The sequence below is a fragment of the Vulpes vulpes genome, chromosome 10 (assembly GCF_048418805.1).
Source record: "Vulpes vulpes isolate BD-2025 chromosome 10, VulVul3, whole genome shotgun sequence".
Lineage (NCBI taxonomy): Eukaryota > Metazoa > Chordata > Mammalia > Carnivora > Canidae > Vulpes > Vulpes vulpes.
Window position 1 is genome coordinate 40,946,261 of NC_132789.1, and position 17,309 is coordinate 40,963,569.

The 17,309-nt window shown below is 41.0% G+C and overlaps 1 protein-coding gene across 4 annotated transcripts in view; it reads left to right on the forward strand.

Annotated features, from left to right (window-relative positions):
* TRIT1 (tRNA isopentenyltransferase 1) overlaps positions 1-17,309 on the forward strand; it is a 39,718-nt gene continuing 22,409 nt past the window's right edge. Inside the window, exons 1-2 of one of the 4 annotated variants that reach the window (XM_072723724.1) lie at positions 1-187; positions 11,794-11,921. In XM_072723724.1, coding sequence (XP_072579825.1) covers positions 11,798-11,921 — 124 coding nt within the window. In that variant the 5' untranslated portion in view covers positions 1-187; positions 11,794-11,797. The remainder of the gene's footprint in view (positions 188-11,793; positions 11,922-17,309) is intronic. The other 3 variants (XM_025983684.2, XR_011994764.1, XM_025983683.2) reach the window with 3 other exon arrangements.

Consider the following 17,309-nt stretch of genomic DNA (forward strand, 5'->3'; position numbering starts at 1 on the left):
AGATGTCTTCAAGATGGCGGCGGCGGCGGCTGCACGAGCGGTTTCTGTGGGCTCTGGGCTCCGGGGCTTGCCGCGGACGCTGCCTCTCGTAGTGATTCTCGGGGCCACCGGCACGGGCAAATCCACCCTGGCGTTGCAGCTAGGCCAGCGGCTCGGCGGCGAAATCGTCAGCGCCGACTCCATGCAGGTATGACGGTGCGGCGAGCGCCGGGCCTGAGGAACGCGGAGGCCATTTGCGGGCGCCTCAGGTCGAGCGGATGCCCTGTGGCCTGGTGGGAGTGGGTGAACCCCGAGGCTTGTGGGGCGGAGTGGGTAAGTGAAGGGAACCCGTCATGACTGGAGATGCCCACCATGTGCCAGACGTAGTGCCCCGCGACCGAGTCAGCCCTCCTCCCCCTCACGCCTCACGACGTTGCTGTTGGTAGGTAACTGTCTCCGTTGACGGCTTGAGGGAATTCGCCTAGGGAGAGGGAACGGCGTTCCCCGTGGCGCAGAGCGAGTACGCGAGGAGGTGGCGCTTGAACCTACAAGGCTGACGGGCGTCCAGGAAATAACCTGTTGAATGAAAATCATTGCAGAGCTTTTGCTATTTAGGGTACTCGGCGACGCGGGTGTCAGTCGGGCCCCATCTGTGAGTGACTCGTGCGGGAAATGGAACAGGGTGCATGGATGTTCAGGAGACCTGCGTTCTAGTTCCGAATCTGCCGTCGGCCACGTGAGCTTAAACGCCTCTGTAAAGTGGGAGGGGGAATGCCACCTCCTTCACAGGGCTTGGGGCTCGATAGGTGAGAGCAGGAGTTTTCAAATGAAGAGCAGGGTCCTGAGGAAGGCCAGGGCCAGGCACTTGGTAAATGGTTTATTGAGATGTTTAACCTGTTGGCCGCTGGGAGTCAGGCCGCTTTGTCCTCTTCCTTGAGTTAGAGGGAAGCCGAGAAGGGAGTGTAGTACCCGCAGCACCTGGGTGCATTTGTGCTCGCGGTGAGAGTGGGTGACATTTTGGGTAAATCGTTGATGGAGGAACCCTATTTGTTGAAGATAGTTTGCAGTTAATGGCTTTTTACAGAGTATATAGGTGCTTAATATGAAATGCCTGGCCCTGAGTCCGGCACCTACCTGATGGGTATTAAAGCGAGGAGGGGCATTCCTTCTCACGCTACACCCTGTAAACCTCCGCGGCATGGTTTCTACCTTTATTAGCTTTTTTTTTTTTTAATAAATTTTTTAATTAAAAAAATTTTTTAAAGATTTTATTTATTCATGAGAGACAGAGAGTGAGAGATTGAGAGGCAGAGACAAAGGCAGAGGGAGAAGCAGGCTCCATGCAGGAAGCCCAATGTGGGACTTGATCCCAGGACTCCAGGATCATGCCCGGGCCCAAAGGCGGGTGCTAAACCACTGAGCCACCCAGGGATCCCTCTTTTTTTTTTTTTTTTTTAAAGATTTTATTTATTTATTAATGAGAGAGAGAGAGAGAGAGGCAGAGACACAGGCAGAGGGAGAAGCAGGCTCCATGCAGGGAGCCCGACGTGGGACTCGATCCTGGGACTCCAGGATCACGCCCTGGGCGGAAGGCAGGCACTAAACCGCTGAGCCACCCAGGCTGCCCTACAAGTCAGATTTTATAGCAAGCCATACAATTTCTGAGATGGGAGAAATCAGTGAAGACTGTTGTAGTCAGTCATGGAAAGCTCTCTGAAAAGGGACTTGAAAGATGGGTGAGAATTTTGGACGGATAAGAGAGAAGGAAAAGGCGTTATGTGAAAGGAACACAAATGAAGATTTAGAAGGTGAAGTGGGCATAGTGTGTATGTAGGGTAGTGAAAGAAGGGTGTTCATTAGGTATTGTAGATACTGTGGATGGAATCGGGGATGAGTAATGTGATGAAGACTGTAAGAAGCATTCCTTTGTGAACAGTATGCATAATGAATTGGATTTGGGAGTGGGTGTTAGGAATGCAGGGGAAGGGAAAGATGTAACTTTTTTTTTTTTTTTAAAGATTTTTATTTATTTATGAGAGAGAGAGGGGCAGAGACACAGGCAGAGGGAGAAGCAGGCTCCATGCAGGGAGCCTGATGTAGGACTCGATCCCGGGTCTCCAGGTTCCCGCCTGGACTGAAGGCGGCGCTAAACCGCTGAGCCACCTGGGCTGCCCCCGTAACTTTTTTTTTTTTTTTAAGACTTATTTATTTGAGAAAGAGAGCACACACTCTTGAGTGGGGGTGGGAGGGAGAGAGAAAATCTCAAGTAGACTCCTCACTGAGTGCGGAGCCCACTGTGGGGCTTGATCCCAGGACCCTGAGATCATGACGTGAGGTGAAATCGAGAGTCAGACACTTAAGTGACTGAGCTACCCAGGTGCCCCAAGATGTAATATTTTCGAAGGTATTATGTTAAAGTGGGTTGGTCACTGATTCCTGAAAGAATACACACAATGTGACTTATGGTGAGCCTGGACATCAGGAAGATTTTGTAGAGCACAGTGGGAGTGGCAGCAGGACATTCCAGGGGAAAGTCTACTGGGTGGGTGGAGAGTGCCACAGATGTGACCCTGCTTCAGGATTCTTGCACTTACTATCTCTGCCTGGTGGAACTTATTTAACCATGTGGCTCACTTTCTCTCTTTATTCACATGTCACCTTACTGAGGCCTTCTCCGATCATCCTATTTAAAATAACACACCACTATTCCCTGTTCCCCATTTTCCTCATATACCATATCCCCATTTTCCTCATCATCCATTTCAGGAGAGTGTTCTCAGTAAATCATCTTAGTTTTACATTTATTTTTAAGTAAGTTAGTGGGTTCTGATCATGAGTGTTGTATACAGTGTTGTAATAGCTATTATTCATTTCTCAGAAGTGTTTCTTTACTCGTAGTTTGTGTACTATAAGGTTGAGTTTGCTAGAGGTTTTGTTGGCTGTAAAATAGGTCATGTCAGTGGGACACTGTGCCATACTGGTGATGTGGTGGACCTTACTTAATATTTGATGAAAGATTTGTTGACTTGCCTTATTGAAATCTTGATCCAGGGTAGCCTGGGTGGCTCAGCGGTTTAGCGCCGCCTTAGCCCAGGGCATGATCCCAGTCCCGGGATCGAGTCCCACATTGGGCTCCTGCATGGAGCCTGCTTCTCCCTCTGCTTTAAAATCTTAAAAAAAGAAAGAAAGAGAGAGAGAGAGAGAGAGAGAGGGAGAGAGAGAGAGAGAAAGAAAGAAAGAAAGAAAGAAAGAAAGAAAGAAAGAAAGAAAGAAAAAGAAATCTTGATCCATTCAGATTTTTCCTGTGGTTATGTAAGTACCTGGAATATGAGACTTAAAAAAAATTTTTTTTAAAGATTTTATTTATTTATTCATGAGAGAGAGAGAGAGAGAGAGAGAGGCAGACACACAGGCAGAGGGAGAAGCAGGGGAGCCTGACTTGGGACTCGATCCCAGGACTCCAGGATCACACCCTGGGCCCAAGGCAGAGGCTCAACCAGTGAGCTACCCAGGCACTCAGAGACTTAAATTTCTTTCATCTTAGGGATTCCTTGAGAATTAATGTAGGAAAACACTTTGAAGATTATTGAGCTTTCTGAACTGGCTATCGATTGTGTTTAGTTTTGATTATACCATGGCTATTTGACCTCTTGGTCTCCATTGGAAAACTTTGACCTTTGATTTTGGTTTTCAGTCCAAATAATGATATAAAGTACCTATGCCCCATTTATGTGGTTGTACACAGTTCTTCATTTCTACCTTTGCTTACATGCCTGTTAACCTGCTTTGCTTGTTTTTTATCCGAAGGAGCGAGATGGTGCTTTTCATTGACTTGAGGTTAACTCAGAATTTTTAGTAACCATGTGAACAAAATGACATTTAAAAAAAGAATTGAAGTATAGTGGATGACACACGTTATATTAGTTTCACGTGTACAAAATGACATTCTTAATGTTGTATTACCAGCTCCTTGAAACCATTTCAAATAAATACAGAGGCAGAATGATAATAATAACTTAAATTTGTATAGCAAATTTGTTTATAAAATAGTTACAGATGCTTTTTATTTTCACAACAACCTTGTAAGGTAGATATTGTCATTTCACAGGTAAGGAAACAGGCTTTGCAGTAAGGTCTTCCAGTAAGTAGCAAACCTGGAGTTGAATATAGGTGTTTACTTTCCATGCTTGCTGCCTTATCCCCACAAAGCCTTGCCCTTTAGATGGGGCAGGAGCAGTAGTGTTCAGGCATTAGAGAGTATTTCTTAATATGTATGACTCTTCTTTCACAGGAGTGCTACATTTTGAGTAGGATATAAAATGTATTTTAGGATTCGTATTGTGAATCATAGTGTGAATTCATAGTGATGTCTTCAAATGGAGTTTGAACTTAGTGGTGGCCACATGATGCATTGCTTAGGAGAATAAAACTTGCTGCAGCTAAGAGAAATAATTTAATGTCAGTAATTTAATGATACCTGGAGAGAATGTGTACTGAAACAAAGGGGAAACTTGGCCTTGTGGAGAGCCTACTTGGAGCAGTAAACTTTGTTGTACAGCCACACAAAGAGTGACCAAATGCAGAGTGTGATAATTAGTTCTTTCAAGGTTCCAGGTCGATCTTTTAAAAAAACAAATATTTGCATTTTAATAATCCCTTTTGGAATGATGTCCAGAATTTTGTATTTCATAAGTGTACTAGTAACTCAAAAGGGATTCTAAAACACTGTTTTATTTTATTTTTTTAAATAAATTTATTTTTTATTGGTGTTCAATTTACCAACATACAGAATAACACCCAGTGCTCATCCCGTCAAGTGCCCCCCTCAGTGCCCGTCACCCATTCACCCCCACCCCCCGCCCTCCTCCCCTTCCACCACCCCTAGTTCATAAAACACTGTTTTAAATCTTAAATTGTCTTGCACTTTGTACTTGTTTTGTTATATCTTTGTCTTACCTTGACTGTAGGGTGATTTCAAGGCAAGCCCTGTTGAGGCAGTTCCCATCCAGGGAAAGTGATTATTTTTGTAAACATTGAATAAGTAAGTGCTTTAAATATTGAGGTAGCTTCTTTGAGGGAAAATCACAGTGGACTATTAAGGGTAGGATGTCTAGGGTGAATACATTGTCATGGAGCCTGATAAATAATGACTTGCTCTTGTAGCCATGTGGCATTAGAAGGTCCTGCCTGGCTTCTTGCTTCCCATTCTCAAGCACTTAATTTGTTGAGTGGGATATTAGAAACACTTTCTGAGGAATTACTTGTTTAGGGACTCTTGCTGGATTCTGCTTTGAATTTCTGCATGGCAGTTGTGACAAATGTGAGAAATTAAATACAAATATTTAACTTGAGTTTGGGGCACCTGGGTGGCTCAGTGGTTGAGTGTCTGCCTTCAGCTCAGGTCATGATCCTGGGGTCCTGGAATTGAGTCCCACATGGGCTCCCCAGAGGGAGCCTACTTCTCCCTCTGCCTATGTCTCTGCCTCTGTGTGTGTGTGTGTGTGTCTGTCTGTCTCATGAATAAATAAATACAATCTTTAAAAAAATAATAATTTTCTGAGTTCTTCCAAACCCCAATTTCACAAATTATAGAAACTAAATATTGTTAGCAGTAAGAGTCTAAATTTAAGGAGGGACAGGTAATGCAATCCCTGTTTTCCAGGATGGAAAAACTGAGGCCCAGAAGATTAAAGAGCATGCTGGAGATCACAGTGCAAGACACTGGTACACCTGGGAATTGGATCTGGGTCTTGTGACTCCTGTGTAGTATCTGATATATTGCAGGAAGATGATACTGAAGGTCTTCTTTTCAGTCTGAGTCTTTTTCTTGGCATGTAAATTCAAGGTACAATGCATTGCCTTCAGTCACTGGATGAAACATTGTACTGAGAACCATGAAGGCACTTGCCAAAAGATGTACAATGACTGCCTGGAAATACAGACTGCCAACTATATGCCAAGAGAAAAATAAACAAAGTATTCTATTTGGGTTTATAGAGAGGAAGTATCTCTAATGCCTTAGTTTTTCAAGTCCTGTGGAGAAGCAGTAGTCATACATAGGAGCACAGTTCCCTTTGTGTTTGTCTAAACCTACAAGAGGAGAAGCAAATGATTTTTGGCAGTCTGGCTATGAGCAGGCTATGTGTCATCTAATAGATGTGGAGTTCTGGGTTCTTTTTGTCTGCTTTGGGATATAATTTAGCAGCAGTATCTATTTATTTTATATATATATAAAGGTATCATTTTATATATATATATATATAAACCAAAGGACTGTTTGTTTGTCTGATAGTGCTCAAGGGAGATCTGGGATGCTTGGGGGAGGGATATGAAAGGAGAGATGGGAGAGTGGATCACAGTGGCTTACTAGGACATGAAATAAAAGTAATAAAAACCTTGTTAACCAGGAGAGATGGGAGCTATCTGGAGGCTATTTGCCGTGACTGACAGAGGAGATCTTAAAAAAAAAAAAAAAAAAAAAGACTGAGCCCGACAAGAGGCTAAGAAGGAAATCTCAAAATTTTTGACTCATATAAAAAATCTATGGGTTTTGGGATGCCTGGGTGGCTCAGTGGTTGAGCATCTGCCTTTGGCTCAGCGCGTGATTCTGGAGTCCCAGGATTGAGTCCTACGTCAGGCTCCCTCCATGGAGCCTGCTTCTCCCTCTGCCTGTGTCTCTGCCTCTCTCTCTGTGTCTCTCATGAATAAATAAAATATTTTTAAAAAACTATGAGTTTCTACATCTCTTAGTTCTCCTCCATTGTCACTGAGTTTAATTTTCCTTAGGCTATGGTATTAAGCCTGGGTGGGTTATTCATATATATGTATATTCACTTTCTTGCAGCTGTGGAAAGAACTGTGGAATCAAACATCCTATGTTATGTGAGGAAAGAGAAGTCACTACTGGCCAAATGAGAAACCATAGGAGAGCACAGATGGGACTTGTAGGTTTAAGTGTGTGAGGAGAAGATGGTGCTCTGATGCTTCAGTGCCTGGGGCAGGGTGTTGAAACAGCTCTTCTTTAAAAGGAATATACTTGGGGGAGCCCAGGTGGCTCAGTGGTTTAGCACTGCCTTCAGCCCAGGGCGTGATCCTGGAGTTCCGGGATCGAGTCCCACGCCAGGCTCCCTGCATGGAACCTGCTTCTCTCTCTGCCTCTCTCTCTCTCTCTCTCTCTCTCTGTGTGTGTGTGTCTCATGAATAAATAAATAAATAATCTTTAAAAAATAAAAAATAAAGGGAATATACGTTCAAGGGGTAAATGTTATTTGGGATATACAGGAATTGCCCTGTGTGATTTGTATGTACTTGTATGTGGCTTAACCAAATTGGTTTTGGTTTCTTGTGTAGTTTGAATTTTTTAGATAAATTTGAATCAAACTGGAGTCCTGTTTGCCTCATTACTTACCTTTGGGGCACTGGTTCTGCCCCCTTCCTCATTGTGGCATCCAGAATTCAAGCTCTTAACCATTATACCATGAATAATCCTCGTCATCATCATAACAGCATAGAAAACAATAATAGTATATATGCCAGGTACTGTTCTAAAAGTTTGACACGTATTATCTCATTTAATCCCTTCACCATCGCCTTGTGAGGTAGGCACTATTATCTCAGCCCTACAGAAAATTAATTTCTTGAACCCTCACCTCTGTACTATTCTATGCTTTTTTCCTCCACCTCCTTTTACTTATTTGTCCATTCATTCTGCATCCCAGTTTTTCCTCTGTACCACTGTATACATTTTATTTGGCAGAGGAGGAAGACTATTCCTGCCTGACAAAAGAATAGCATGAACAAAGTAATGGAAAAATAAAAGCGTATGGTGTGTTTTCAAGGAGTGACCAGCAATTTTCTGGTATAGAGGATACTTGAGGGACGGTAGTAGGAGGTGAAACTAAAAATAAAGGACCCTGTGAACAAACTGTAGAGGCCTTTGAAAGGAATGTGGTGTGTGTGTGTGTGTGTGTGTGTGTGAAATATGGGAGTGTTAGTAAATGTGTTTCATTGGGTAACTCTGGTTAGAGAATGGGTTAGAGAGGGATAAACAGCTTAGGATTCAGTTACATTGGCCTGGGTGAGAGGGGCTGGAGTTGAACTGTGGCTGAGAAGAAGAGGAACCATTTTGACATTTTGGAGACAGAATCAATAGGATTTTGGTTATTGAAATGGAAGTGTTTTTTTTTTTTTAACTTTTTAAATTTTATTTATTTATTTATTTATTTATTTATTTATTTATTTATTTATTATAGTCACAGAGAGAGAGAGAGAGAGAGAGAGAGGCAGAGACACAGGCAGAGGGAGAAGCAGGCTCCGTGCACCGGGAGCCCGACGTGGGATTCGATCCTGGGTCTCCAGGATCGTGCCCTGGGCCAAAGGCAGGCGCTAAACCGCTGCGCCACCCAGGGATCCCGAAATGGAAGTTTTTATGAGAAAAAATGATAGAGAACAAAGCCTTTTGATGTTTAGAAAGAAAGACATGCTTCCTGAAAAAAATGCAAATTAACACAGAAAAGTACAAAGGAAATACCACCATAGTCTTAGCATCCAGAGATAAACATTTTAACATGTTGGTGTACATTCTTTCACACATTTGTCTGTGTATTTGTGCACATGTGTTTACGTGTTTTTTTTCCTCCGATTTTATTTTGGTAAAATACACATAAAATTTACCACCTTAACCATTTTTCAAAGTGAACTCTACAGCTGATGTTAGGCTCAAATTCAGACCCTGAAATCAAGAGTTACATGCTGTACTGACTGAGCCAGCCAGGCCCTTCTATCTTAACCATTTTTAAGTGTACAGTTCAGTGGTATTAAATGCATTTGTAATGCCGTTGTAACCATCATCACCATCTACGTCCATAATTCTTTTTTTTTTATGTCCATAATTCTTTTCGTCTTGTAAAATTGAAACTCTATACTCATTAAACAATACCTCCCCATTCCTCCTTTCTCCCAGCCCTTGGTAACCACCATTCTACTTTCTATGTCTATGATTTTGACTGTTCTTAAGTACCTCACATAAGTAGAATCATACAATATCTGTCTCTTTTGTGACTGGCTTATTTTACTTAGCAAATGTCCTCAAGGTTCATCCATGTGTGTATGTTTTTACATAAATTGACTCATATTTCATATTATTATTTTTTTACATTTCATATTATTCTGTATCCGCCCCCCCACCCAACAATATGTTATGGATAGCTTTATGTGTTAGTGTATGTACATCAGTGGTCTCAATCTGGGGTCATTTTGCCCCCCCAGGGCACATTTGCAATTTCTGGAGACATTTTTGGTTGTAAAAACTGGGGAGGAGGTAACTGTAGTAGTAATTGTTGAAGTATTATAGATTTACACAAGAGTTTCAAAGATAGTACAGAAAGTTCTTGTATATCCTTCACCTAGCTTCTAAAATTAGCATCTTAGGGATGCCTGGGTGGCTCAGCGGCTGAGTGTTTGCCTTTGTTTGGCTCAGGGCATGATCCCGGAGTCTCGGGATTGAGTCCCACATTGGGCTCATTGTGTGGAGGCTGCTTCTCCCTCTGCTTCTCTCTTTATGTCTCATGAATAAATAAATAAATAAGATCTTTAAAAAAATAAAATTAGGGATCCCTGGGTGGCGCAGTGGTTTAGCACCTGCCTTTGGCCCAGGGCGCGATCCTGGAGACCCGGGATCGAATCCCACGTCGGGCTCCCGGTGCATGGAGCCTGCTTCTCCCTCTGCCTGTGTCTCTGCCTCTCTCTCTCTCTCTGTGACTATCATTAAAAAAAAAAAAAAGTACCAAGATGATAGAAGCTAATTTTATTTTATTTTATTTTTTTAAATTTTTATTTATTTATGATAGTCACACACAGAGAGAGAGAGAGGCAGAGACACAGGCAGAGGGAGAAGCAGGCTCCATGCACCGGGAGCCCGACGTGGGATTCGATCCCGGGTCTCCAGGATCGCGCCCTGGGCCAAAGGCAGGTGCTAAACCACTGCGCCACCCAGGGATCCCTGTATTGTAAGTTTTAATCCTTGGTGCAATCTCATGTGTTGGAAGTATTTTTTCAGTTGGTCATCTGTCTTTTGATTTATATGACTTTTTTGCCATATAAATGTTTTATTTTTTTTAAAGATTTTTATTTATTCATGATAGAAACACAGAAAGAGGCAGAGTCACAGAATGAGGGAGAAACAGGCTCCCCATAGGTAGCCGGATGGACTATTCCCTGACCAGGATCACACTCTGAGTCAGATGCTAAACCACCAAGCCATCCAGGTGTCCCAATATAAATGTTTTAAATTTGTATATTCTTATATAGGTTTTAGGAGTATAAAAATTTAATATTCTTTTAGAGAATGCTATAGGGGTGTCTGGCTGGCTCAGTTGGTAAAGCCTGTGACTCTTGATCTTGGGTTGTGACTTTGAGCCTCACGTTGGGTGTAGAACTTGCTTTAAAAGGTGAGAATGTAAAAAAAAAAAATGATGAGAATGATATAATAGATTTATAATTTATTGAACTATTGGAACTTACAGATTTGTGTGTAAAAAATGTTGTTGATGCTCTAGCATAAATGAAGGTATACCCAAGGCCTCTTTGCCTTTGCTGTGTCTGTTGCTCTTCCCTTGCAGTCCCCTATACATATGTAACTGCAGCTGAAATATGGGATTCTGCATTGTCCAGGCTGGTAGCTACCCAGCTACGCAATCAGCACCTTTACTCTCCTTTTCTGGGGTTTACATCTTGCTAGTGCCTCACACAATACTTAGAACATTGGTTCTCACTCTCAAGTGCACATTCCAGTCACCTGGAGAGCATGAAAAAAACAGATTTATAGTATTCGGTAAGTGTCTGTTGATTAGAATTAGATGATTTGCCTAACTTTTCAGGTGCTGATATTCTTCCTAATTTACAGTCTTATTCCGAGGTCTTCATTTAGCCTCTTTAGCCTGGTAGACAGTTTTATTTACTGGGAAAACTGGGTTTTAGTCCTAGCTTTGCCACTAACTCACTGTATCTATAACCTGGGGCAAGGTACTGTCCTCTCTGGGCTTTAGTTTCCTCTTTGGCTATATTAGGGAGGGGAACTGATTAGATTAGTTCAGGGATGGGCAGCTTTTTTCTATGAAGGTCCAGATAGTAGATATTTAGACTCTGTGGGTCATATGGTGTCTGTCTGTCACAGTGTCTAAAGCTCCTTTTAGTTCTGGCATTTTGTGGTTCTCTTCTTTCAAACCCTAGCAAGGGGTCTCACCTAGAAGAACCAAGGAAAGTCTTGTTTAACTACCACCAGTTAAATATAGGTAATACCAAGCCTTATATAGTGCTTACAGTTTGCCTGCTACTCTTCTAAATATTTCACCTATATTAACTCTAATCTTCAGAATAACCCAGTGAGGAGTGTAGGTGCTATTATCATCCCCATTTTATAGATTAGAAAATGAGACACCACGAAAAATTAAATACTTAATTAACTGCAAAATGAAGTTGGATAGTAGAGCCAGAATTTGAACCCAGGCATAGCTCCATTATACTTTATTGCCTCTCCCTAACTTAGACATAGACCTCTAAATAATATATACTCTATCATAAGGATCTTAAGTAAAATATTATTGAAGCCCTCAAAAGTGGGCCAATATTGAGGCTATAAAAGTGGCCATGAGAGGAACTTTATTAATAATTTTATTTTCTTAAAAGTGGCCATGAGAGGAACTTTATTAATAATTTTATTTTCTTAAAAGAGCCCTTTTGTTTCTGTCCCAGCATTATAGTCACATGGCATTGTCTTTTTAGTTATTTTTAGTATTCCTATCATTTACTTTTCAGAACCATGAGGGGGTTCACTGAATGGAAGCAGTCTTCTCCTCGGTTTCTGGAATTTAATTTCACCTTAATAGTTTATTACTTCAAGCAAGCAAACAGACCAGAGTCAAATGGGGATAAAAATTCTACTGGTAAGAGACAGCAGAAACAGCTTGTGCTATAAGCAGAGTATCCAGGCTTTAGTTGTATCTCTACTGCCAGTCAGTTATATGTCTAGGGAAGCTTTCTGAGCCTCCATATTCTCAAGTATAAAATTTCAGGTGATTGGACTAGGTGGATGATCTCTGAATTTCCTTAAATCCATGCTTCACCAGAGTTTACAGGTGGACTTCTAAGCAGCCACTACAGAGGCTCTCCATTGCAGAGTTTCTCAGGCTTTAACTTAAAAGTTATGTGCCATTTTTTTTTAAAGATTTTATTCATTTATTAATAAGAGACACAGGGAGCGAGAAAGAGAGAGGCAGAGACACAGGCAGAGGCAGAAGCAAGCTCCATGAAGGGAGCCTGATGTGGGCCTCCATCCCGGGTCTCCAGGATCAGGCCCTGGGATGAAGGCAGTGCTAAACCGCTGAGCCACCCTGGCTGCCCCTTTATGTGCCAGTTTTGCATTCTCTACCCTGATCTGTCTGTATTTATTTAGATGTAAAAAATTTTCAAATTCTTTTTACCATTTAGTTAGATTGATGCTCTCCAGGAATGCATACTTACTATGTATGCACCTCTTAGTTTGAGAAGCATGGCTTTATATTAAGATTCTAGTCCCTTTTCCTTTTTTTTTTTTTTAAGATTTTATTTTTAAGTAATCTCTACACCCTACATGGGACTCGAACTTACAACCTTGGGATCAAGAGTCCCCATGCTCCATTGACTAAGCCAGCCAGGTGTTCCCCCCACCCACCTTTTTTTCTTATATACAGATAGCCATTGGAAGAAGAAAAGTCATGATCTGCACTGCAAATTCCAAAGCACTCCTCTCACCAGACTGACTGAAGGCTTCTCCCACTTTCTGAGCATCTTAGTCTGTCTGATTTAGTCAGCATGTCTGCAGTTGAACTTCTGCCAAACAAAGCTAAAAGGAGTAGTTGCCTGATATAATGTTCCTGTAGCTTGCTCATTCTTTCTTAATAAAGTGTAAAATTTTTTAAAAGTCATCTTTTTATTAAGAAAGAAAAGTTAGGCAAGAGGTTGACCTTTTCCCTACTCTTTCATTTCTCTTCAGTTGAATAATCAAATTCAGACTCCTTTAATCAGAAAGGAAAATCAACTTTCTGGTGTGTGCCAACATCCTTTAAAATTTTTTTTTCCTTTTAGCTTCCATGCCAAAGTCTTTTTTTCTGAAGTTTGGACTGTTAGAATTAAAGAGGATGTTGGGAATGAGGAACTTGAGGTTCCAGGAAAGAAAGCTCACTTCCCCAAAGTCACAGAGCTGATGTGTATAGAACAGAGATTAGCAACATGGTGGGAAGAGAACAATATGAAGTCAGAAGATGTGGATTCAAAGTTTGCCTCTGCTGCTAACTTGCTGTGTGACTTTGGTCAGGTTACCTAACATGTCTAAGTTTTCATTCCCTCATTGTTAAAGTGGAAGCCAACATAACTTCATAGGGTGTGAAATTTTTAAAGATTTTATTTATTCATGAGAGAGAGAGAGAGAGAGAGAGGGGCAGAGACACAGGCAGAGGGAGAAGCAGCCTCCATGCAGGGAGCCTGCTGAGCTGCCCGGGTGTGGACATAAATTGGAGGACTTATACTGTAAGGATAGAAAGATCAGTGAGGAATCCGATGGAATGAGCAGTCTGGTTGGGAAGTCATAAAGCCTTCAATTGGTGTGATGATAGTGAGCATTTTAGGAACTATTTTGCATAAAAGTGGAGAGATTGGAAATGTGGGGAGAGAGATGGATACAGAGGTACTAGGATCACTTCGAGGGTTTTGGTTTGATTATCTCATGGTTCACTCAAGTATGGCTGGGACAATAAGGAGTTCAGTTTTGGATATATCAGGTTACAGGTGTCTGGGGTGATGCTGCTGCTGCTGCTAAGGATGATAGCTAACATTTATTGACTGCTTCCAAAAGGCAGGCCCTGTTCCATATGCTTTGCATGTATTAATTATTTAATTCTCACCGTAACCTTTTGAGGTTAGCTTTAAGATTATCCTCACTTTATAAGTAAGAAATCTGAGGCACAGAGAGGTTAAATAACTTGTCCAAGGTTACATAGCCAGTAATAGTGGAGCCAGGACTTAAATCCAGGCAACCTGGCTCCAGAGTCCTTACTGTTAACAACTTCACAATATTATATATTCACAATATTATCAATCATCTCATTGATGATGAAAATGTCCACTAGGCAGTTAAATAAACAGGTCTGGCATCAAGAGAGAACTAGATTGCAGATATGGATTTTAGGAGTTAGCACAAAAATGGTTATAGAAGCCATGAGTGTCAGACAGTTCACAGTATAGGAATGACAGGTAGATGCCCTAAAGACAGCCATTTCTCAATATTGTTACTATGACAGATATTGCTAACAGATCAGGGGTTGGCTTCAGTAAGGAAACTGAAGGGGCCAGTGAGATTGGAAGAAAAGTGGGAGAGATTGCTGCCATTGAAACTCCGAAGGAGAATGGATTATGGAGAGAGACTAGTAGTATCATATTGTTGCTTTTTCATCATGTGTTTTGAAAGTTTAGTAGAAAAGTGTTAATTTGGCAGCCAGGGTTCATTAGTGATCTCAGAGAGTGGTATCCATGGAGCAGTACAGGGGCAGCCAGCAGAGAAGGTAGGGTGATTGTACTGATTCATAATCCATGATTGTGGTTTTCAAAGCATATGCAATCCATAGAGGCAAGAAAGTGATTGAAGGACTTCAGGATCTAATTTGGATTAGGAAGGAAATGAAGTCCAAAGAAAGAAGGAAAGAAAAACAAACAAGGGGGAGGGGCAGCTTTTCCTCATGCTTGTAGACAGCACTGTTGGGGAATTAATCTGCACTCAGAGCTCCATGATCTGCCTAGTGCTCAGGATCTTGCTGATGAACATACTCAGTAGGACTACCCTACAGAATGACAGCCTAAAGGGATGGAGACTTAAATGAGTAGGACCTTTAGCAGTACACTTAAAGATTTTGGGGAGTTTCTCCAAGGTAAAATTTCTTTGGATCAGGGTTTATCCTCAGGACCATTGACATTTTTGAGCTGGATAATTTTTTTGTTGTGTGTGTGTATGGGGGGAGGGGGAAGTTGTCCTTGCATTGTAGTATGTTTAGCAGCATCCCTGACATACCCACTAGATAACAGCAGCACGTCCACTCCCGCAGTTGTGACAGCCAAAAATATTTCTAGACATTGCCAAATGTCCCCTAGGGGACAATTTACTTTCAGTTGATAACACACCTCTCGATTCTGCTGGTTTTCCTCTAGGTCTCTGCTGTAAATTTCACTCACCTTCATTAGCGCCTCTGGGCACTTTAGCTTTGTCGGTTTGGAGAGTTCGGGTTATTTTAGTTTTGTGGCCTTTTCCCAAGACATTTTCAATCTGGAAATAAACTCTGAATAGAAGTGAGACAGAAGCATATTTCCTTCTGGTACAGATAAATACCTAGAACATTCATTAAATGGTTAGTGCTTATGAGATTTATAGAAGATGGTTACAGTCAAACTTTAATGTCTCAGAAACTTTTATACTGTTTATCTCTTTATAGTATAGTTATTTGTATCTGTATCTCTTGCTAGCCTGGACTCCTTGAGGACATGGACCCTTTTTAAATCTTTGCATGCCCTAACATCTTGCAGAATACCTGGCACATAGTAGACTCTCAATAAATGTTTGCTAAGATAAGTCAGTTATGTTGATAATTGGCTAAGTAGGTTAAACTTGTAATTTTTCAGAGTATTTCAGTTATCAGACCTCACAAAGAGACCAGAACTCCCTTAGTATTGACAAAATCTGAATTGTACAGAGAGAAGCATTTTATCCAGTCATTTCTGTGTACACAGATCATAGGTGTCCTCTCGGAGAATAGGAAATAGAACAGAGTGACATGCTGCCTTTGGAAGGTAACAGATCCTTTAAGCTCTTCCTAGCACCCAGGGCTGTCTATTCTATAGGTAGAGTCTCACTGCAACTATAATTGAAGCTGGAAAATAGGTGAAATATAAGGCAATCAGCTACAAACCTAACTTACTCTGGTAGGATGATGTTTTCTGGGCAGGTAATAAAATAAGCACAGTTGTGGGATTTATAATATAAATATCTGTATGGGCCAAATGTGACATTTACAAAATTGATTGGTTTCTAAATTTGATTAGATATTTATCCTTAGTGCAAATGTGTAAAATGTGTTGTGTTTTTGCTTTTTGGCTGGGTGGTATGATTTTAATTGGTAAATAATGTATGTCTTAAAATGCATAATTCTTGGGGCTTCTTGCTGGTTCAGTTGGTGGAGGGTACAACTCTCGATCTTGGAAATAGAGGTTCAAGTCCCATGTTGGGTGTAGAGATTACTTAAAAATAAAATCTTTAAAAATGCATAATTCATAACTGTACAATTCAGTAAGTTATGAAAAAAGTGAAAATCCCTGTGTAACCAAAACTCAGTTCAAGAAATAGAACATTACCAGTCTTCTCAATAATTTTAAAAGTTATGGTATGATCTAGCAATTCCACTTCTAGGTACATATTTAAAAGAATTGAAAATTTCAAATTTTTGAAAATTTCACTTCATTGCTAATATTCACTGGTTTGTCATTCTACCAAAAAATCTGTCATCCAAGTTTTTTGTTATTGTAAAATATACATGACATAAAATTTACTATTTTGCCATATGTTAAGCATATTCACATTGTTCTGCAAACTTCATCACCCTCCATCTTCAGAACTTTTTCAGCCCAAACTGAAATTCTGTACCCATTTTACTTTATTATTATTTATTATTACTATTGTTATTATTTTTTAAAGATTTTATTCATTTATTTGACAGAGCACAAGCAGGAGGGACAGCAAAGGGAGAGGGCTCAGATTGTGACCTGAGCAGGTGCCTGCATCCACATTTTTTTTTTTTAATTTTTTAATTTTTTAATTTTTTATTTATTTATGATAGTCACAGAGAGAGAGAGAGAGGCAGAGACACAGGCGGAGGGAGAAGCAGGCTCCATGCACCGGGAGCCTGATGTGGGATTCGATCCTGGGTCTCCAGGATCGCGCCCTGGGCCAAAGGCAGGCGCCAAACCACTGCGCCACCCAGGGATCCCCATCCACATTTTTTAAAAGAAACTTTTTGTTAGGGAAATTTTCCAACATATAAAAAAGTAGAGTGAATACCAGTTGAACTGCTGTGTGTCTCACCTCCCTTCAGCAGTTAAGAACACTTGGCCAATCTTGTTTCAGTTATTAGTCTGCCCCTCCTACTCTGTTACTGGAACCCAGATCCCAGTCATGATATACTTTTTTTTTTTCCTGTTGTTAAAAGCAGCAAATAAACTTAAAATTTTTTTTTAATTTATTTATTTATTTATTT